We start from the raw sequence: 23,452 nt of genomic DNA, 5'->3' as shown, positions 1-23,452 counted from the left end.
CCTCAAAAACTCATTGTAGGAATTTAACTTTATGCCAAAGAGCTGCATAAAACATCATATCCATAATGTAGAAAAAAAATAGATAAAATGAATTTAAAAAAGGCACGGCTAAAATAATGAATAAGACAATAATACAGTAAGAATAAGAAAAACCCATTACTTCATACAATATATATTTATTATATTATCTTTAATAGAAAATACAACACAGAAGCATATTTCATTAGAAGAATGTGACTAACACAAAGTTGGCAAAAACAGTGTTGTGAGGATAACAATTTTAATATGTAACTGTACTAAAAAAACAATTCCAGCCACGCCATTTTTCAACCTTTAGAAGGCATATTTTTCTCATATAAACACGTTTTATAAGTGACATCTTTATACCAGCATGTGGTAATAACATTGAGAATTACCATTTTCCAATGAAAAATGGACAGAGTGTAATAATAAAAGTGAATGCACATTAATTGCATTATAAACTACTTTGCTGTACACTTCCTGGCCTGCAGGAATATTTGCCAGGCTATAAAAAAAACAAAAAAAAAACACAAAAAAAGTTCCAAACTTTTTAAAGAGTAAATTAATTAATTCACCATAAAAATATATAAACAAAAGTAACAATCCTACTCCAATATGAACAATATTTACACAATCTAAACCCTAAACATCTAATAAGAAATAGCAGCAATAAATGATCCACTGCAAAAATTACATGTTTTAAATGGATTGTCTCATCCCCGCAACCCTTTCTTGTTAATCAGAATGAGAGCTGCCTATTTGCTAGAAAATTTGGAGATTCCAAGTGGTGCAACCTCCCTATTACATCCTGCTCCATCCCCCTTTTATTTATTTTTTTATTTTAAGATGATCAGTAGGTATAGGGCAAATACATTTATTTCTAAAGTATATCCCACTACAATTAGGAAATTACAGTTTTGGCTGCAGATATCAGTCCTAGTCCACTTAAAACTTCTAGACCTTCTCTTCTTGTTCAGGAATCAAACTTGAGTACAAAGTAACAAATAGGTCAAAAAGTCCAAACCGGGTCCAGAGAAAGAAATTCCAAGTCACAGTAGGATACATTTATGAAGTTGTTCCTCTATAAAAGGTTATGAAATTTGTATCAAATAACCGATGTGAAAAATAATGGATCATCGTATTCATTAAAAATTTGTACAGAGACATTTTAGTAACAGGTCAAGAAAACTTTCTATGGTATTATGGTATGTTTTATTTGATATCATGGGAAATGTTTGGTACTGTGGGTCAAGACTCAAAGTCAGATCTGCTAGTAAGAAGGAAATACTTTTAATTAACACATGGAAACTAGGCTTGAGGATCAAGCCATTTACACAACATTTATAGGGAATTCTCACTTTTTAGTATTTGACTTTTTCACCTTTCTATCAAAAAACAATACAAGAGTGTCACTGCTGAAGCCCCTTCAAATTAGCAGTGATCTTTTGGAAATTCCAGGAGCAAGTGTGCCTTTTCCATGGAGTGACACCAAATCTATATTTCCTGTTGAAATTCGTGGATGTTTTGGGACTTTTATGAAAAAAAAAATCCATTTAGCCGCTTTTCTTTCTAACAGATATTTAATGTTTTACAATGGGGGACTCCTATTAACTTAGAAAGTCCTGACAATATTTAAAAGTGGTAATTTTGAACCAAGAACCCCTTACTGGATCCATTTTGCTATTTTTAAAGGCGTTTTATATTGTGGAAAACTACAGGGTGGGCAATTTATATGGATACACCTAAATAAAATGGGAATGATTGGTGATATCAACTTCCTGTTTGTGGCACATTAGTATATGGAAGGGGGGAAACTTTTGCAGATGGGTGGTGACCATGGCGGCCATTTTGAAGTCTGCCATTCTGGATCCAACTTTAATTATTTTTCAATGGGAAGAGGGTCATGTGACACATCAAACTTATTGAGAATTACATAAGAAAAACAATGGTGCGCTTGGTTTTAGCGTAACTTTATTCTTTCATGAGTTTTTCACAAGTTTATGACCACTTATAAAATGTGTTCAAAGTGCTGCCCATTGTGTTGGATTGTCAATGCAACCCTCTTCTCCCACTCTTGACACACGGATAGCAACACCACAGAAGAAATGCTAGCACAGGCTTTCAGTATCCGTTGTTTCAGATGCAGCATATCTCATATCTTCACAGAATAGACAATTGCCTTCAGATGACCCCAAAGATAAAAGTCTAAGGGGGGCAGATCAGGAGACCTTGATGGCCATTCAACTGGCCCACGACGACCAATCCACTTTCCAGGAAACTGTTCATGTAGGAATGCTCTGACATGACACCCATAATGTGGTGGTGCACCATCTTGTTGTAAAAACTCAGGGAACGTGCCATCTTCAGTGCATACAGAGGTTAACACATCATCATGTAGCAATTTCAGATATCCAGTAGCATTGAGGTTTCCATTGATGAAGAATGGCCCCACTATCTTGGTACCCCATATACCACACCATACCATCAAGATACGAGATGTGCAACATCTGAAACAACGGATACTGGAAGCCTATGCTAGCATTTCTTCTGCAGTCAGTGTGTCAAGAGTGGGAGAAGAGGGTTGCATTGACAATCCAACACAATGGGCAGCACTTTGAACACAATTAATAAGTGGTCATAAACTTGTAAAAAACTCATGAAAGAATAAAGATACGTTAAAACCAAGCACACTATTGTTTTTCTTATGAAATTCTCAATGAGTTTGTGTCACATGACCCTCTTCCCATTGAAAAAAATAAAGTTGGATCAAAAATGGCCAACTTCAAAATGGCCACCATGGTAACTAACCATCTGGAAAAGTTTTCCCCCTCCCATATACTAATGTGCCACAAACAGGAAGTTGATATCACCAACCATTCCCATTTAATTTAGGTGTATCCATATAAATGGCCCACCCTGTAGGTATATATTTTTTGATGTACCAAACATAAATAAATCTGAAAGGTAGCAATTAAAACCTTAATATTCTTGCCACACCACCACTGATGTCCTCTAGGAACAGAAGTTCTAATGCCACAGCACAGCATTGATTAAAAATACATGGAAAAACTGTAATAACACTAATAACCAGGATTCCTGCACTGGACAAGGAAAACTCTGTTTCTAATGAAAAATACAGATAAATCTGCTATATAACCATCTCACAGATTGGTTGCATGGATAAGTGAGCCTGTCAGCATTGACTGACTGTTCAATCAAGCGCGGGCACTCGGTGCACTCTCGGTATGGCCAAACAGTTCAGTGGACCTTTCCACCTATTATTTTTCACCTATCTCTGACCTTCTATGGCTTCTAGGAAGCTAGAGTAGTCAATCAAAAGGGTTGAATACAGACAGAAAACAAGAAGGTGGGAAAGTGTCCTTAAAGGGATTTTCCCATGAAAAATTCAATCAGTAGAGTTGTGTACTGTGTAATGTCTGTGTCTGACTATGGAGGAACATGGTCTGATCATACCATTTCTACTGGTTAAGGGAGGAAGCCTTAAAGGTATACAGACAGGACAGCAGGGGATCAGAGCTGATTCTTTCTGTGAGGAAAAACATTTCCCTGTCTGTTTTTAAGCAATGTTTTGCCTCACAGAAAGAAACAGTTGCAATCCTTTGCCTCCTCCCCTTCCCAGGAGATGTGCTATGATCAGACCATGTTCCTGTACGGTCAGACTCAGCCATTACACAGTACACAGCAGAGGCACTTTTCTAAGATTATCTCAATACAGAAACATTTTATTAAACACATCCAATAGTGAAACTTATTTTCATTCCCAGATCTATTGATTAAAATGGACTTTGTGTGCGGGACAACCCCTTTAACTGTTTCGCCACGCCAATGGTGCATCAAGAGCCTGATCTATCAGAAGTTGTTCCCTTTAAGAAGGGTCATAACGAAAGAAACATGAAAAGAAAGCTGGTAATTTTCTGTCCTCTGATATAAACTTTTAGTGAGTGCAATTGAGTTCATGTGTTATCAGGTGCTCTTGCATAAAATAGTCATTCTTATTGTCAGGTACTCTTTGAGTCACACGTAAAGGGATCATGTTCTGTAAAAAACCCTAGTTACCTGAAGTTTTATCTGCAGGCTAGTAGTGTTCTAAAGTTGTGCAGCCGCCGCACTGAAAGCTACAGGGAGCAAATTAACGATCGATTTTAATTAGCCTCAAGCTTTCAGTCAGAGAGACATGATTTCAGTCACTGCTCAGTACACAGTGAGTGGCAGCTGTAACCACACCTACTCACTGACTGACAACCGGGTTTGTACTGATGCATTGCTGAGCCTGCTACCAGTCAGTGCCGGGGCGAGGTTACAGCTGCCGCTCAATACAGTGAGGAAAAAAAGTATTTAGTCAGCCACCAATTGTGCAATTTCTCCCACTTAAAAAGATGAGAGAGGCCTGTAATTTACATCATAGGAAGACCGCAACTATGAGAGACAAAATGAGAAAACAAATCCTGAAAATCACATTGTCTGATTTGGAAAGAAATTTTTTTCAAATTTTGGTGGAAAATAAGTATTAAGTCAATTACAAAAAAGCAAGATTTCTGGCTCTCACTTACCTGTAACTTCTTCTTTAAGAGGCTCCTCTGTCTTCCACTCATTACCTGTAGTACTGGTACCTGTTTGAACTTGTTATCAGTATAAAAGACACCTGTCCGCAACCTCAAACAGTCACACTCCAAACTCCACTATGGTGAAAACCAAAGGACACCAGAAACAAAATTGTCGCCCTGCACCCGGCTGGGGAGACTGAATCTGCAATAGGCAAGCAGCTTGGTGTAAAGAAATCAACTGTGGGAGCGACAATTAGAAAATGGAAGACATACAGTGCCTACAAGTAGTATTCAACCCCCTGCAGATTTAGCTGGTTGACACATGCGGAATTAACTTGGCATTGTGACATTTGTACTGTAGATCAGCCTGGAAGTGGGAAATGCACTGCAGCAAATTTTTTTTTTTTTTTTAAACGTTAAAAGTTAATTCAGAGTGTCATTTATTATTCAACCCCTCAAACCACAAGAATTCTGTTTGGTCCCCCTAAAGTATTAAGAAGTAGTTCAGGCACCAAGAATAATGAGCTTCACATGTGTGGATTAAAGATCTCTTTTGCCAGCCTTTTCTGACTATTTAAGACCCTCCCCAAACTTGTGAACAGCACTCAGACATGGTCAACATGGGAAAGACAAAGGAGCATTCCAAGGCCATCAGAGACAAGATCGTGGAGGGTCACAAGGCTGGCAAGGGGTACAAAACCCTTTCCAAGGAGTTGGGCCTACCTGTCTCCACTGTTGGGAGCATCATCCGTAAGTGGAAGGCTTATGGAACTACTGTTAGCCTTCCACGGCCAAGACAGTCTTTGAAAGTGTCCTCCCGTGCCGAGGCCAGGCTTGTCCGAAGAGTCAAGGCTAACCCAAGGATAACAAGGAAGGAGCTCCGGGAAGATCTCATGACAGTGGGGACATTGGTTTCAGTCAATACCATAAGTAACGTACTCCACCGCAATGGTCTCCGTTCCAGACGAGCCTGTAAGGTACCTTTACTTTCAAAGCGTCATGTCAAGGCTCGTCTACAGTTTGCTCATGATCACTTGGAGGACTCTGAGACAGACTGGTTCAAGGTTCTATGGTCTGATGAGACCAAGATCGAGATCTTTGGTGCCAACCACACACGTGACGTTTGGAGACTGGATGGCACTGCATACGACCCCAAGAATACCATCCCTACAGTCAAGCATGGTGGTGGCAGCATCATGCTGTGGGGCTGTTTCTCTGCCAAGGGGCCTGGCCATCTGGTCCGCATCCATGGGAAGATGGATAGCACGGCCTACCTGAAGATTTTGGCCAAGAACCTCCGCTCCTCCATCAAGGATCTTAAGATGGGTCGTAATTTCATCTTCCAACAAGACAACGACCCAAAGCACACAGCCAAGAAAACCAAGGCCTGGTTCAAGAGGGAAAAAGTCAAGGTGTTGGAGTGGCCTAGTCAGTCTCCTGACCTTAACACAATTGAAAACTTGTGGAAGGAGCTCAAGAATAAAGTCCACATGAGACACCCAAAGAACCTAGATAACTTGGAGAAGATCTGCATGGAGGAGAGGGCCAAGATAACTCCACAGACCTGTGCCGGCTTGATCAGGTCTTATAAAAGACGATTATTAGCTGTAATTGCAAACAAGGGTTATTCCACAAAATATTAAACATAGGGGTTGAATAATAATTGATCCACACTTTTATGTTTAAAATTTAATAAAATTCAACTGAGCAACATAACTTTTTGGTTTGTAAGATTTATGCTTCTGTTCATAAAACCTACTCTCGTTTGCAGTTTGAAGGCTCTAACTTATTTGCATCTTATCAAACCAGCTAAATCTGCAGGGGGTTGAATACTACTTGTAGGCACTGTATAAAACCACTGAAAATCTCCCTCGATCTGGGGCTCCACACAAGATCTCACCCAATGGGGTCAAAATGATCTGAAGAACAGTTAGCAAAAATCCCAGAACCACATGGGACGACCTAGTGAATGACCTGCAGAGAGCTGGGATCAATGTTACACAGGCTACCATCAGTAATACACTACGCCGCCAGTGACTCAGATCCTGCAGTGCCAGACGTGTCCCCCTGCTTAAGCCATTACATGTCCGGGCCCGTCTGAAGTTTGCTAGAGAGCATTTGGATGATCCAGAAGAGTAGTGGGAGAATGTCATATGGTCAAATGAAACCAAAGTAGAACTGTTTGGTAGAAACACAACTCGTCGTGTTTGCAGGAGAAAGAATGCTGAGTTGCATCCAAAAAACACCATACCTACTGTGAAGCATGGGGGTGGCAACATCATGCTTTGGGGCTGTTTCTCTGCCAAGGGACCAGGATGACTGATCCGTGTACATGAAAGAATGAATGGGGCCATGTATTGTGAGATTTTGAGTGCAAACCTCCTTCCATCAGCAAGGGCATTGAAGATGAAATGTGGTTGGGTCTTTCAGCATGACAATGATCCCAAGCACACCGCCTGGGTAATGAAGGAGTGGCTTTGTAAGAAGCATTTCAAGGTCCTGGAGTGGCCTAGCCAGTCTCCTGATCTAAACCCTATAGAAAACCTTTGGAGGGAGTTGAAATCCCGTGATGCCCAGCGACAGCCCTGAAACATCACTGCTCTAGAGGAGATCTGCATGGGGGAATGGGCCAACATACCAGCAACAACAGTGTGTGCCAACCTTGTGAAGACTTACAGAAAACGTTTGACCTTTGTCATTGCCAACAAAGGATATATAACAAAGTATTGAGGTGAACTTTAGTAATTGACCAAATACTTATTTTCCACCAAAATTTGAAAAAAAATTCTTTCCAAATCAGACAATGTGATTTTCAGGATTTGTTTTCTCATTTTGTCTCTCACAGTTGAGGTCTACCTATGATGTCAATTACAGGCCTCTCTCATCTTTTTAAGTAAGAGAAATTGCACATTTGGTGGCTGACTAAATACTTTTTTCCCACTGTATATACTGAGTGCTCATTACTCGAGTATGCCAAGGGTACTCTTGTATGCACTGAGTATCGCAGGTGCGCGAGTGACATGTTTGAGTCCCCACAGCCGCATTTTTTGCAGCTGTTAGACAGTCACAAAACATGCGGAGTTTGAATGACTAACAGGGGCAATGCCCGTATGTTTTGTAGTTGTCTAGCAGCCATGCAACACGCGGCCGCGGGGACTCGAACATGTCACTCGAGCACCCGCGATACTCAGTGCATACCCAAGCACCCTAGGCAAACTCCAGGAACAAGCATTTGTGCTCATCATTACTGATCAGTGACTAAAGCCGTGCCAACTGCGCTTCTATGGATGAAAGCCGGAGGCTACTGGGAGGAATAATGTTTGTTTCCTCCCGCTTTCCTCACGGGCTCTCATTGCAGCGGCCGCATAGATATAGAACGCTATTAACCTGCAGATTAACCACATATCAGCATGTTAATAGCATTTTGGAACATGACAGATTACCTTTAATGTTTTCAGCATGTTAAATTCCCAAAAACTGGTTGTATCGCACAGAAGCTAAATGTTTATGAGGTGTGTTGGTATATACTAATTTGAAACATGGAGATTACGGACCTAGAGGTTTCCATCAGTACATTATCATACTTATGAAGTTCTGTACTTTGAGAGTGAAACCAGAAGATGCTTTAGCCTGAACTTCCATTGTAAATGCATAAATAATTATTGATCATAAATAATTATCGATCAATACCATGATGCTCTTGGGGAATTGTAACAGTATACAGTATATATTAGAAATATAACAATGTTCTATGTAAATTTTAAACTCTTAGAATAGACATTTTTTTATTTACAGGGGTCAAACCTCTAGCACCCTGCCAATCAACACAATGAAGGGGCCTGCAAGTGCTGCATCCTGTTTACATAGGCACAGTGGCTTGTCCCCAAGAGTGGCTGTGCCTGTTACTACAGCTATTTCCTTTTACTTGAATAGGACAAGTTGCAGTAGAAGACATTTCTGCCCGTTGCCCGTATGTACGAGCCACTGCGCTTGCACACACAATGAAGGAACGCCACATTCTCCTCCAGTTTGTTGAGCAGTTGAGATTCCAGAGGTGAGATTTAATCCAGAATAACCCTTTAACCATTGGACATTTACTTTTCTATCTTCAGGTGGTATAAATCATACATCGGTCTACTGAGGTATTTAAAAGCCGATATTTCCACTGGGAAATATAAAGATAGAAAGGGAAAAACTAGAAGAACTTTCTATATATTTCCTTAAAATGTTGCTTGGTTCATTCCTCAGCTCAATATTACTATTTCAGGTTTTTTTTCAGTTTAGACTCCCCCAATCCAAGGAATGGGGCATTTTACAATATAAAAACATAATTCTGACTATACCAGTGGATCTATATACTATAGCTTGAATGCCATGAAGGGGTCAGATACAGCAGGAATCAATAAAATTCTAAAATTGTTAAATATTCTATAATGAATACAGCCTCATTTTACTATGATCCACAAATGTTCTTCTAATCGATATTATAGACTGTACAATAATACATCTTTATACAAATCTTAAGACAAGTTCTTTTGGACTTTTGAACTTTTTCTTCGCTTTCCTCTCCCATCTCAGATGACAGCAAATATTCTAAATGCCTTGCTTCCCAATGGATTATGTAAACTGCAAAGCAAATATAATGGTAGAATTATTAAAGTGTTATGAAACCTTTAAAAGTTATTGTATATACTTATACACATATATTGTGACCCCAGAAATGTCATGTAGTCCCGAACAGTCGCCCTGAATGGCTGTTCATGTGACACATTGGCTAAATAGTGCACCAAGTATAGTCTATATGGCAGTAATGCAGTTTAAAATTCATGTATTCAATGATTGCATATATCTTGGCATATAGAGTGTCTGCTGACCCTCTTTGGTACGCATATAATACAATCATAGTAGTTTGCACCTGTTCACACTTGCTTCGTTATACTCATCAGATTTGCTCTTTTGTAGCGTACATTTGGAGATCGTGCCTGCCTCCATAGTTGGCTGAGCACTCCTCTCACCAGTCTAAGCTTGTTTTTAATTAGTGCTAGATCCTACTTACCCTTTAAAGGGATTGTCCAGTACTTTTATATTGATGACCCATTTCTAGGATAGGTCATCAATGATAGATCAGTGGTGGTGCGACACCCACCATCCCCAGTGATCAGCTGTTCCCAGTGGTGGTGGCAGGTGGATGTGATCAGTTGTGGAGCTGCACACCACACCTCTGACAGTTGTGTAATGGCTGCGGCTAGGAACTGCACAACTGCTCCTATTAGAATGTATTCACGCTAAAGGCTGTTGACAGAGCTGTGCTGTTCTGCTTCACAATTGATCACATTCGGCTGCCACCCTCACCAGAAATCAGGAACAGCTGATAGGTGGGGTGCTGGGTGTCACATCCCCACCAATCTGATATTGAAGCCCCATCCCAATGATAAGCCATCAATAAAAAGTACTGGACAACCTACTTATAGTGGGTACGGAAAGTATTCAGACCCCTTTACATTTTTCACTCTTTGTTTCATTGCAGCCATTTGGTAAATTCTAAAAAGATCATTTTTTTCTCATTAATGTACACTCTGCACCCCATCTTGACTGAAAAAAACAGAAATGTAGAAATTTTTGCAAATTTATTAAAAAAGAAAAACTGAAATATCACATAGTCATAATTATTCAGATCCTTTGCTCAGACACTCATATTTAAGTCACATGCTGTCCATTTCCTTATGATCCTCCTTGGGATGGTTCTACTCCTTCATTGGAGTCCAGCTGTGTTTAATTAAACTGATAGGACTTGTTTTGGAAAGGCACACACCTGTCTATATAAGACCTCACAGCTAACAGTGCATGTAAGACCAAATGAAAATCATAAGCTCAAAAGAACTGCCCAAGGAGCTCAGAGACAGAATTGTGGCAAGTCACAGATCTGTCCAAGGTTACAAAAGTATTTCTGAAGTACTCAAGGTTCCTAAGAGCACAGTGGCCTCCATAATCCTTAAATGGAAGAAGTTTGGGACCACCAGAAGTCTTCCTGGACCTGGCCGTCCAGCCAAACTGAGCATTCGTGGGAGAAGAGCCTTGGTGAGAGAGGTAAAGAAGAACCCCAAGATCACTGTGGCTGAGCTCCAGAGATGCAGTAGGGAGATGGGAGAAAGTTCCACAAAGTCAACTATCACTGCAGCCCTCCACCATTGGCGCCTTTATGTCAGAGTGGCCCGAAGAAAGGCTCTCATTAGTGCAAGACATATGAAAACCTGGATAGAGTTTGCTCAAAAACACATGAAGGACTCCCAGACTATTAGAAATAAGATTCTCTGGTCTGATGAGACAAAGATAGAACTTTTTGGTGATAATTCTAAGCGGTATGTGTGGAGAAAACCAGGCACTGCTCATCACCTGCCCAATACAATACCAACAGTGAAACTGTTATGATCTGCAAAAAGTATTAAGGAAAGAGAGGGGAAAGCTATCCCTACAGTAAAACTAAGCTAAATCCCTATGATGTAGCAGGCTGCCTGTTCCTTGCGAACAGACCCGCCTTAGTCCTCGGCTAGTCTGAACGAAGACCTAATGCATAAAGGGAAGGGGTCCCTAAAGGAACTAAGGACTGGAACAAAAATGGGACACCTCCTGAACAGAGAAAGCTGTTGCAGAACACAAAAAAATAAACTGACAAAAAGGTACTAAAGGTCCCAGAAGGACCAAGCGAACTGACAGAGGGAGGCACAGAAGCACCTGGCTAGCAAAATAGTCAAACAACACTGAAGTCCAGCACAGCCAAAAGGGCGGAGCTGGAATATAAAGGCAGATGGTCACATGACCACAAAAAACAAGATGGAAAAACAAACAGGAGGGTTCTAACAGTACCCTCTCTTTTATGAGGATCCTCCGGATCCTCCAGGCCCAGGCCTATCTGGAAACCTCTTGTGGAAAGCTCTAACAAACCTAGAAGCAGAGACATCATCCTCCCTTACCCAGGAGTTATCTTCGGGACCAAAACCCTTCCAGGAGACGAGATACTGTAATCTCCCTCTATGCCATCTAGAATTCAAGATACGAGAAATTTCATATTCGCCGTCTTCCATCACAGGAGGAACTGTGACAGTGGCATCCCTATCTGATACATCAGCTTTTTTCAACAAGGAAACATGAAACATAGGATTAATCTTCCAGGAAGTAGGGACATCCAACCTAACCGTAGACGGGTTAACAACCTGAAGCACTTTAAATGGACCCACAAACTTAGGACCCAGTTTTTTAGAGGGAATCCTCAACCGCAAGTTCGTTGAGGACAACCAAACCATGTCACCGACAGTAAACAAAACATCCTTACGTTTCCTGTCAAAATACTTCTTGGACTTCTTGTTAGCCTCTTGAAGGTTGCAATGTACATTAGTCCAAACTCTCTCCAAATCACCGGAAAAATTCTCCTCCTCCGACACCGCCGACCCCAATTTGGAGAGCGAACCAAAAGACGGATGTTACCCAGTACAACAACAAAAAAAAGGAGAACACCCAGCTGAGGAGAATGTATGATTGTTAAGAGCAAATTCTGTGAGAGGTAGAAACTCAGACCACACCTCTTGATTGTCCGCCACCAAACAACACAAAAACTGTTCTACATCCTGGTACTTTCTTTCAGTCTGTCCATTGGACTCAGGATGATACCCAGACGAAAATGACAGATGGACTCCCAACCTGTCACAAAAAGCAAGCCACAAACTGAGGTCCTCTATCAGAAACAATATCCGTGGGAATGTCATGAAGCTTGACAATCTCCTTAACAGACGCCTTAGCGAGTGTCTTGGCGCAGGGCAACTTAATGAATGGAACCAAATGACACATCTTACTAAAATGGTCCACGACCACCCAGAGGACAGTAAAACCCTCGGACATGGGCAGATCAGTAATAAAATCCATTGTGAGATGTGTCCAAGGCGCACTAGGAACCTCCAGAGGGCAAAGCAACCACGCAATAGGAGTATGTGAAGCCTTTGACCTAGCACACACGGTACATTGACGCACCCACTTGATGACATCTTTCTGCCATCCAGTCCAGCAAAAACTGTGACTGATAAGTCTCTTAGTCTCAGAAATTCCTGCATGACCTGCGAACCGAGACTCATGACACTCCACAAACAAATCTCTCCTAAAGGTTCTAGGCACGAACAAACTCCCATGGGGAGTGTTAGATGGAGCATCATCTTGAGCTTTCAGAATCCCATTCTCCAAAACAGAGTCCAATGCCGCCACCACAACTCCTTTCTGTATGCTCCTCCTCCTCGGCACTGACCATAGGAGAGAAGCTGCGAGATAAAGCATCGGCTTTAATATTCTTAGTACCAGGGATATAGGTAACAGAAAAATGAAATCGAGAAAAAAAAAGTGCCCACCTAGCTTGACGGGCATTCAAGCGCTTGGCAGCATCCAGATAGATTAAATTCTTATGATCTGTGAAAACCTGAATAGGAAATCTAGCGCCTTCCAAAAAATGACGCCAATGTTCAAACGCAAGTTTAAATGCCAGCAACTCCCGATTTCCAACATCATAATTCAGTTCGGTTTCCGAAAATTTTTTCGAAAAGAAGGCACAAGGATGTACTCCATCCCTGTTCTCCTGAGACAAAACTGCTCCGACCCCCACCGACGAAGCATCAACCGCGACCAAAAAAGGCTTGGTCTCATCAGGCTGCATAAGGATAGGGGCAGAACTGAACCTCTCTTTGAGATACTTAAACGCTTCAATGGCCTCAGTAGTCCACTGGACTATATTCACACCTTTCCAGGTGAGATCGGTTAGAGGCTTAACAATTACAGAAAAATTCTTAATGAATTTCCTGTAATAATTGGCAAAACCCAATAATCTCTGTATAGATTTCAAACCAATAGGCCTAGGCCATTCCTGCACAGCCTGAACCTTCACAGGGTCCATCTCAAAGCCCTTGCTGGAGACAATGTAGCCCAAAAAATGAATTTTCTGCACAGCAAACTCACATTTCTCCAGCTTAGCAAAGAGTGAATTATCACTCAATAACTGCAAAACTTCACGTACACTCTGCCAATGGGACTCCAGTTCTGGCGAATAAATCAAAATGTCATCTAAATACACAACCACATTCTTACCAATCAAAGGTCTCAGGTTGTCATTAATAAGGTTCTGAAAAAATGCAGGTGCATTGGTAAGACCAAAAGGCAGCACCAGATTCTCAAAGTGACCTACCGGAGTGTTAAAAGCAGTTTTCCATTCATCACCCTCCTTCACTCCTAACAAATTGTATGCCCCCCGGAGATCAATGTTAGAGAACCACTTGGCCCCCACTAACTGGTTAAACAAGTCAGGAATTAACGGCAATGGGTAGGAATTGCGTACAGTAATCTTATTAATTTCACGAAAATCCAGACATGGACGTAAACCCTAGTCCTTTTTTAACAAAGAAAAATCCAACTGCAACAGACGACTTAGAAGGTCTAATGTGACCAGCAGCCAGACTAGTCTGTATGTACTCCTCCAAGGCCTTTCTTTCAGGGATAGTCAGATTAAACAAGCGACTCTTGGGAAGAGTAGCTCCGGGAACAAACTCAATGGCGCAATCATAATCCCTATGAGGAGGTAAAACTTGCGACTCCTCCTCTGAAAAAACCCTCCAAAAATCTTGAATAGGTACAGTTAATTCCCCTTTTTCCACAGCCGCAACGTGACCATTACAACATTTATCATAACACTTCGGACTCCAAGACTTTATCATATTAGTAGACCAGTCCAGCAAAGGATTGTGCAGTTTTAACCAAGGCAATCCTAGAACGACTAGAGAGGGTAAATTATTTAATACAACCAAGTCCAAAATTTACTGGTGAAGTCCATTGATAGTGAGGGGAAATGCAGCAACCGTGTGAGTAATACATTTCAAGGGAGTGTTATCAATTGCAATCACAGAAATAGGGGATGACAAAGGTTTGGATTTCAATTTAAGTTTTTCTAAAAACCCTTCATCAATCACATTAAGTGTTGAACCACAATCCACAAATAACTGAAATTCGATCAAATTTTCCTTCAAAGTAGTACTCCCTGAAAGAAATACTCCTGCAGAACGTAAACAAGCTATACGGGCGTACCTGACCTTTTTTTTTCTTTACTTAAATGAAGCTCATAATACTTAATCAAATGGTCAGCTTTACCACAATAAAGACACAATCCCTCGGTGAACCTCCGGTCTCTTTCCTGAGAGTGGAGCGACATCACCCCAACCTCCATCGGTTCTCCGCCGTCTGACCAGATTTTCTGGGGACTAGGACCTGGCATTACAGGAGTCTTTACCTCATTCTGCCTAGATCTTAGCCTCCTATCCACACGAACAGCTAATTGCATGGCATCCTGCAGAGTCTCAGGTGCAGGGAATGCAACTAGCAAATCCTTAACCCTTTCACTCACACCAGAAAGGAATAGACATTTCAGAGCAGGATCATTCCATTTGACTTCTGAAGCCCACCTTCTAAAGGGTGTGCAATAATTTTCAACATCACCTGATCCCTGATTCAAATGCCTGAGTTCTGCCTCAGCAGATGAGATTTGATCAGGATCGTCATATAATAGACCCATAGCAGAAAAAAATTCTTCTACAGACCTTAAGCATGGATCATTAGGTTGGAGAGAAAAGGCCCACCCTTATGGTTCTTTGCGCAAAAGTGACATAATAAAACCATTCATTCCCAGAGGACCTTGGTCTCAAACGAAAATATAACAAACAAGCATTTTTAAAGGAAAAAAAATCTTGCTGTTTACCATAAAAAAACATCATGCAGTCCTAGCTTGGGTTCCACAAAATGTGCTCCAGAACTGCTACTCATGTGTTGCTGGAGCTCGGCCACCTCCAGAGACAATCCCTGCAAGCGTTGAGCCAAATCCTGGACAGAAGCCATACTGATCCCCGAATTTCTTTCCTTTTAGTTTTTTGGGATGGACTTACTGTTATGATCTGCAACAAGTACTAAGGAAAGAAAGGGGAAAGCTATCCCTACAGTAAGACTAAGCTGAATCCCTACGATGTTTCGGACTGCCTGTTCCTTGCAAACAGACCCGCCTTAGTCCTCGGCTAGTCTGAATGAAGACCTAATGCATAAAGGGAAGGGGTCCCTAAAGAACTAAGGACTGGAACAAAAATGGGACACCTCCTTAACAGAGAAAGTTGTTGCAGAACACAAAAAAATAAACTGACAAAAAGGTACTAACGGTCCCAGAAGGACCAAGCGAACTGACAGAGATAGGCACAGAAGCACCTGGCTAGCAAAATAGTCAAACAACACTGAAGTCCAGCACAGCGAAAAGGGCGGAGCTGGAATATAAAGGCAGATGGTCACGTGACCGCAAAACACAAGATGGAAAAAACAAACAGGAGGGTTCTAACAGAGACATGGTGGTGGCAGCATCATGCTATGGGGGTGTTTTTCAGCTGCAGGGACAAGACAACTGGTTGCAATTGAAGAAAACATGAATGCGGGTGTGAAATCCAGTTGTGAAAAACTTGTTGCATCATTCCCAAGAAGACTTATAGCTGTACTAGCTCAAAATGGTGCTTCTACTCAAAACTGAGCAAAGAGTCTGAATACTTATGACCATGTGATATTTCAGTTTTTCTTTTTTAATAAATTTGCAAAAATTTGTACACTTATGGTTTTTTTCAGTCAAGAGGGGTGCAGAGTGTACTTTAATGAGAAAAAAAAATGAACTTTTTACAATTTACCAAATGGCTGCAATGAAACAAAGAGTGAAAAATTTAAAGGGGTCTGAATACTTTTCGTACCCACTGTAAACTGGTGAGCCTTCGCCCAGAGGAGGCAAGTCTGCTACGAAAAAAAACAGTCCCATCTTAGGAAGTTAAGCCCTGACTTGGCTGGTGAGCACACACGAACTGGCCAAATAATGTGCCAAGTACCTCAGTTTTATAAGTATAAACTCTATGGCCGTAATGTAGTTTAATATTCATATATTCAATGTTTGCCTATATACTGGTACACATAATCTGATGTTGCACTTTTTTGTATGTACAGTATATATTGGAATCACTGCAGCTTGCACCAGTTCACATTTACTTCATTTTATTAGGAGGTGCTTGACAGTTTTGTTCTTTTGTAGAATGCACATGTTGGGTCCAAAACTACAGGTTTAAAGAGGACAGTCCACAGTGATGCGTCTTACTGTAAAACATTCCCTTTGACTTAATAGCATATATGGACAGGGGTTGTTTCCAGAAGACACACTCCATATTAATAAAAGTATTTTTCTTCAAGTGTTGGATCCTATGCCCCTATTGTTAAAGGGTTTGTTCACTACTAGACAACCCATTCTTAACAGCTGAAGTGACTGTAATTAAAAAATATATAAATAATAATAATAATAATAATAAAAATAAAATATATATATACATATATATTTTATGTATATACATATATACACACACCTGCTGGACCGACACAGTTATGTCATGTGACTTCATAAGCTGCTGCATTTTAATATTCCATCAGAATAGATGTACATAATAATGTCACATGATCGCCAGGACATAGACTGCTGATATGGGAGGTAGGTACAGGCTCGGACTGGCCCACAGGAAAACAGGAGAATCCTTCGGTGGGCTGCTGTGCAAGAGTGGCCCATCATTGTCTATATGAGCAGTACTTGGTACAATGCACTTCATTCACCATATACAGACAAAGGCAGCATCTTATTCATTTAACAATCAACACAGTTTATTGCTATAGAATTTTGTGAATAAGGATAAAGTCATATTGGCATGTAGCTGAAAAGTTTGGCCCTGGGGTTGATGTTACTGGTGGGCCCTTGGCACCCCACTACGACACTGGGTAGGTATATTGTTTTATTATTATTATTCCATAATAGCCATTTTAGCTGTTCAGAAGGAGTTGTTCAGTTGCGGACAACCTCTTTACAGCGTTGAGTGATAAAGGCCTTCAAACTTGCACTATATACAAGATAGTGGTGATTTTCTTCAATAACTTTGCTTTCACTTAAGCCAATATAATTTAGAAAGAATGACATTATATCATAGTAATATGTGATTTGGTCATTGTGGGTAACAATCCAATGGTACTGTACATCTCATAAAACAAGGTTTTACTCTCAATAGGAGCTCCCAATAATTTGCATAGGGAAGCAATTACCAAACAACATGTCATTCTATGCCATTTTCTCCTTAAATACTTAGAAGAAAATGCGGCACTATTTGTCAATGTGCAGTTTATAAATATCAGGAATTAGAGTTTATCCGATCGGATTACAGTCATTTTAGGCATCTTGCTGTAAATGGAGACTGTGAGCCTCAGCGTATAATCAGTTTTTTCACCCATTGCGTGCCTATGTAGAAGCAGTTTTAAATTCTTAGTAGAAAGTATTTTATCAAATATTACATTATACAGAGCGGAGGAATAAATCACAGAGCCGGTCTGACCTATAAGCAGCTTGTTAGTATGATTTATGGGATTACAGGAGACAAGAAGTTATGGTACCACAGCTTCTCCAGAGTTCACTAAATACCATCAGTTACAGAATTTAAGAAATAAAACAATGGTCAGCTTATTCTTCTTGGTGCACGCACCATGTATTTATGTAATGTTACATACAATCACTGGCTGTATAGGTACATGTACTTCTGCTCTATAAAAGAAATATTGGCAGAAATCATTTATTGCATAAAATCTCATATTGAGAGATGATTTAGTAAATATTCATAATAGAAAAAGGGTTAAGCATCTGACATTTTTCCAGTCTTTGTTTCATACACATAGGCTATATCTGTTTGTTTAAGTTTATCTACATTCAAAATAATTAGGACCAAGATGCAATCCCAGACACTACCTATAAATGGTGCCTCATTTTTTTTTTCTAATTTTTGACAAGCTTTGCTCCATTCAAATCTTAAAATGTGGTTTGTGACTACAACTAGCCCAGTAACTATTTTCAAACTAGTAGCCTTTCAGTGATTTGCAAGTACTTACTCAAAGAAGCACAATATGGGTATGACATGGGGAAAATGGGGAAATGGAGGCTTTTTTGTGGTCACATCTGAAATTAACCACTTCGCACCAGAGCCTGTTTTTGCCTTCGTGACCGGGCCAATTTTTTCAATTCTGACCACTGTCACTTTATGAAGCAATTACTCTGGAACGCTTCAACGGATCCCCCTGATTCTGAGACTGTTTTTTCGTGACATATTGTACTTCATAATAGTGGTAAAATTTCTTTGATATCACATGCGTTTATTTGTGAAAAAATCGGAAATTTGGCGAAAATTTTGAAAATTTTGCAATTTTCAAACTTTGAATTTTTAAGCCCTTAAATCAGAGAAATATGTCACACAAAATACTTAATAAATAACATTTCCCACATGTCTACTTTACATCAGCACAATTTTGGAACCAAAATTTTTTTTTGTTAGGGAGCTATAAGGGTTAAAAGTTGACCAGCGATTTCTCATTTTTCCAACAAAATTTACAAAAACATTTTTTTAGGGACCACATCATATTTGAAGTCACTTTGAGGGGTCTTTATGACAGAAAATACCCAAAAGTGACACAGTTCTAAAAACTGCACCCCTCAAGGTGCTCAAAACCACATTCAAGAACTTTATTAACCCTTCAGGTGCTTCACAGAAATTTTTGGAATGTGGAAGAAAAAAATTAACATTTAACTTTTTTCACAAAAATGTTACTTTAGACCCATTTTTTTTTATTTTCACAGAGGTAACAGGAAAAAATGGACCCCAAATTTTTTTGTGCAATTTCTCTTGAGCGTGCTGATACCCCATATGTGAGGGAAAACCACTGTTTGGGCGCACGGCAGGGCTCGGAAAGGAAGGAGCACCATTAGACTTTTTGAATGTAAAATTTGTCTGAATAATTAGCAGACACCATGTTGCGTTTGGAGAGCTCCTGATGTGACTAAACAGTGGAAACCCCCCACAAGTGACACCATTTTGGAAACTAGACCCCTTAGGGAACATATCTAGATGTGTGGTGAGCACCTTGAACCCCAAGGTGCTTCACAGAAGTTTATAATATTGAGCTGTAAAAATAAAATTTTCACATTTTTCCCACAAAAACGTTTTTCATCCCTTAATTTTCCATTATCATAATGGTAATAGGATAAATTGCACCATTAATTTTGTTGTGCAATTTCTCCTGAACACGCCGATACCCCATATGTGGGGGAAAACCACTGTTTGGGCGCACGGCAGGGTTTGGAAGGGAAGGAGCGCCATTTGACTTTCTGAATGTAAAATTTGTCTGAATAATTAGCAGACGCCATGTTGCGTTTGGAGAGCCCCTGATGTTCCTAAACAGTGGAAACCCCCCACAAGTGACACCATTTTGGAAACTAGACCCCTTAGGGAACTTATCTAGATGTGTGGTGAGCACCTTGAACCCCAACGTGCTTCACAGAAGTTTATAATAATCAGCTGTAAAAATAAAATTTTCACATTTTTCCCGCAAAAACGTTTTTCATCCCTTAATTTTGCATTATCATAAGGGTAATAGGATAAATTGCACCATGAAATTTGTTGTGCAATTTCTCCTGAACACGCCGATACCCCATATGTGGAGGCAAACCACTGTTTGGGTGCACGGCAGGGCTCGGAAGGAAAGGAGCGCCATTTGACTTTTTGAATGCAAAATTTGTTAGAATAATTAGCGGACGCCATGTTGCATTTGGGGAGCCCCTGATGTGCCTAAACAGTGGAAACCCCCCACAAGTGACACCATTTTGGAAACTAGACCCCTTAGGGAACTTATCTAGATGTGTGGTGAGCACCTTGAACCCCAAGGTGCTTCACAGAAGTTTATAATAATCAGCTGTAAAAATAAAATTTTCACATTTTTCCCGCAAAAACATTTTTCATCCCTTAATTTTGCATTATCTTAAGGGTAATAGGATAAATTGCACCATGAAATTTGTTGTGCAATTTCTCCTGAACACGCCGATACCCCATATGTGGGGGAAAACCACTGCTTTGGTGTACGGCAGGGTTCGGAAGAGAAAGGAGCGCTATGTTGGCTGGGATAGGCAGCAGACACCATGTCACATTTGAAGAGTCGCTGACATGCAGAAACAGCAGAAACCCCCACAAGTGACCCCATTTTGTAAACTACACCTCTCAAGGAATTCATCTAGGGAAGTAGTAAGTATTTTTTAATTTTTAAATTTATACCATTGGGCAGTGAAAAAAGCATAATTATATTTTTACCACAAAAAAATGTTTTACCCTCAGATTTTACATTTTCACACAGGGCAATGGGTAAAAATGGTGCCGAAATGTGTCACACAATTTCTTCTAAAAGTGCCAATACCCCATATGTGGCTGTATCGTACCGCTCAGCCATACGGCGAGATCTGGGGGGGGATGGAGTGCTATTTGACAATTGGAGAACAAATTATTGTAGAATAGGCATTTGGATTTGGGAGCACAACATTTTTTGAATTTCTTTTGGGGGGCAAGGGCCATTTCGCTTTTCCAGAGCCTTTCTGCTACCAGTAACTTGGAAGTCCCTTATATTTTTAACAGATGACGGACCTGAGTGGGGACTAGCTTTTTTTGAGGACTGAGTTGAAGCTTTTATTGGGAACATTTTACGTAACATTTATCCGGCGCTCTAGGCTGAACACTTACATCGGGGTTTCCATCTAAATTTCCAAGTGATGTAATTCAGATGAAACCCCTGCGGGATCCATTCACTGTAATGAGGCAGCAGAGTTACTCTGGACTCCGTCTGGCCTCTGTTTAGCGGTGTCCTTTTTTTCAGAAGTGCACAAAACTGTGGCCAACCGCACTTTTATGCACGCCTAAAACAAATGACACCGTGGGATCACAGGCCAGACGGCATCCACAGTGGCCTATATCTGCCTCATTACAGGGAATCTTCCGTCATGGGTTCCGGCTGAATCACATATTTCAGAGATTTACATGGAAACTCTGGCGTAAGTGCTCAGCGCAGAGCGCAGGATAAATGTGTGCCGAGCCATACTGCGATCTTTGGGAGACATAATAAACAAATCAGTAGCAGGTGAAGAATTGGTTTTATTTATTTTTTTACGCCGTTCCTAGTGTGATATAACTGATTAGATTACTTTATTCTTCGGGTCGGTGCGATTACAGAGATACCAGATTTATATCGGGTTTTTATGACTGACAGCTGTCACACACTAAGAGACGCTTTTTTTTTGCAAAATCTAGTTTTTGCATCGCCATATTTTGAGAGCTATAATTTTTCCATATTTCGGCCGACAGAGTCATGTGATGGCTTGTTTTTTGCGGGACGAGTTGACATTTTTATTGGTACCATTTGTGGGTACGTGACATTTTTTGATCGCTTTCTATTCCGTTTTTTTGGGAGGTAAAATTAACAAAAACCAACAATTCAGGAATTGTTTTTTGAGGTTTTTTTTTATGCCGTTCTGCGTGTGGTAAAAGTGATCAGGCAGCGTTATTCTTCGGGTCAGTACATTTACAGCGATACTACACTTACTGTATATTTTTTTATGTTTTGGCGCTTTTACACAATAAAACAATTTTAAAGAAAAAATATTTTTTTTGCATTGCTTTATTCTGAGAGGTATAACTTTTTTATTTTTTGGCTGATGGAGCTGTATAGTGGCTTGATTTTTGCAGAACAAGATGACGTTTTCAGCGGTACCATTTCTATTTCCATTTTGCTTTTTGATCGCATTCTTTTCCACTTTTTGTTTGGCGATATGAGGAAAAAGCATAGTTTTTTGCTCCGTTTTTTATTTATTTTTATTACGGTGTACACATAAGGAGTTAATTAGTGTGACAGTTTTATAGCTCGGGTTGTTTCGAACGCGGCAATACCAAATATGTGTACTTTTTTTATTTTTGCATAACTATATGGATTTATCGGTTTAATATTTTATTTATTTATTTTTATTTATTTTGTATTTTTTTTTTAACAGTTTCAAAACATTTTTTTTTACTTTTTTTACATTTTTACTTAGTCCCTGTATGGGACATTAATTTTTATTTTTCTGATCCCTGATCTCATGTAATGTAATAGACATGTATTACATTATATGAGATCTTCACTGACTCTTTCAGTCAGTTTCCTGTCTGGCATCAGCTACATACAGGCTGAAGTCAGACAGGAAGGACACCATATATGGCAGAGCTGGAGGCGGTCATGTGACCTCCAGCTGCCATAGCAACGCCAGGTCCTGAAAGCAATCAAGGGGTCGTCAGAGAGGTAAGTGGACGACCCCCTCTCCTCCTGCTGTCTCCTATATGCCGCGATCACTATAGATCACAGCATATAGAAGACAGCAAAGGGTTAACATCACTGGGACCTGATCTAATCAGGTCCCGATGATGTTCCCTGTCAGAGCTAACGCTCTGCACCGCTCTCACAGCGCTTGCAGGACCCAGGGGGTCCTGAGCACTGCGAGACCACCCACCGTTTTTAAACGTCCGCGCTGCACAGAGCCCAGGCAGCGCGGACGTTTATCTACAGTGGGCGGTCGGGAAGCGGTTAAACAGATATGATTGTCAAATGTAGAGAACCGTTAGGGTGCATTTACACTGGCTGAGCCACAGCAGTTAAACGCTATCTTTAAGAAGATCAGCAGTTGTCTAATCGCCTCTTAAGACAGACTAACTGGACTTTTATGTGCACAAAACAATCATTAATATGATTGCTCTGTGCTTACAGAATATCATTGTTCTCGGCAACACATGTCCTGTTTACACCGGTCAATGTGCTGCCGAGACTGTTGATTTTTAAAAGCAAGCTTAAAATCATTTAACCCGACGAAAAAGTGCTTTACTCAGTTGATGGTTGATTGGCAACCT

General features: G+C 40.4%; 1 protein-coding gene across 1 annotated transcript in view; it reads right to left on the bottom strand.

Annotated features, from left to right (window-relative positions):
- Positions 1–5,601: 5,601 nt before the first annotated feature.
- The window catches only part of CRISPLD1 (cysteine rich secretory protein LCCL domain containing 1), a 148,312-nt gene continuing 130,461 nt past the window's right edge, over positions 5,602–23,452 (bottom strand). Inside the window, exon 15 of the mRNA XM_073679457.1 lies at positions 5,602–9,212. Coding sequence (XP_073535558.1) covers positions 9,161–9,212 — 52 coding nt within the window. The 3' untranslated portion in view covers positions 5,602–9,160. The remainder of the gene's footprint in view (positions 9,213–23,452) is intronic.

This window comes from Phyllobates terribilis, unplaced genomic scaffold (assembly GCF_046119375.1).
Source record: "Phyllobates terribilis strain yellow unplaced genomic scaffold, ASM4611937v1 Scaffold_4__5_contigs__length_816908805, whole genome shotgun sequence".
In the NCBI taxonomy this organism is placed as follows: domain Eukaryota; kingdom Metazoa; phylum Chordata; class Amphibia; order Anura; family Dendrobatidae; genus Phyllobates; species Phyllobates terribilis.
Note: the sequence above shows the minus strand (reverse complement) of the source record. Positions and strands in the feature narration are given on the sequence as shown.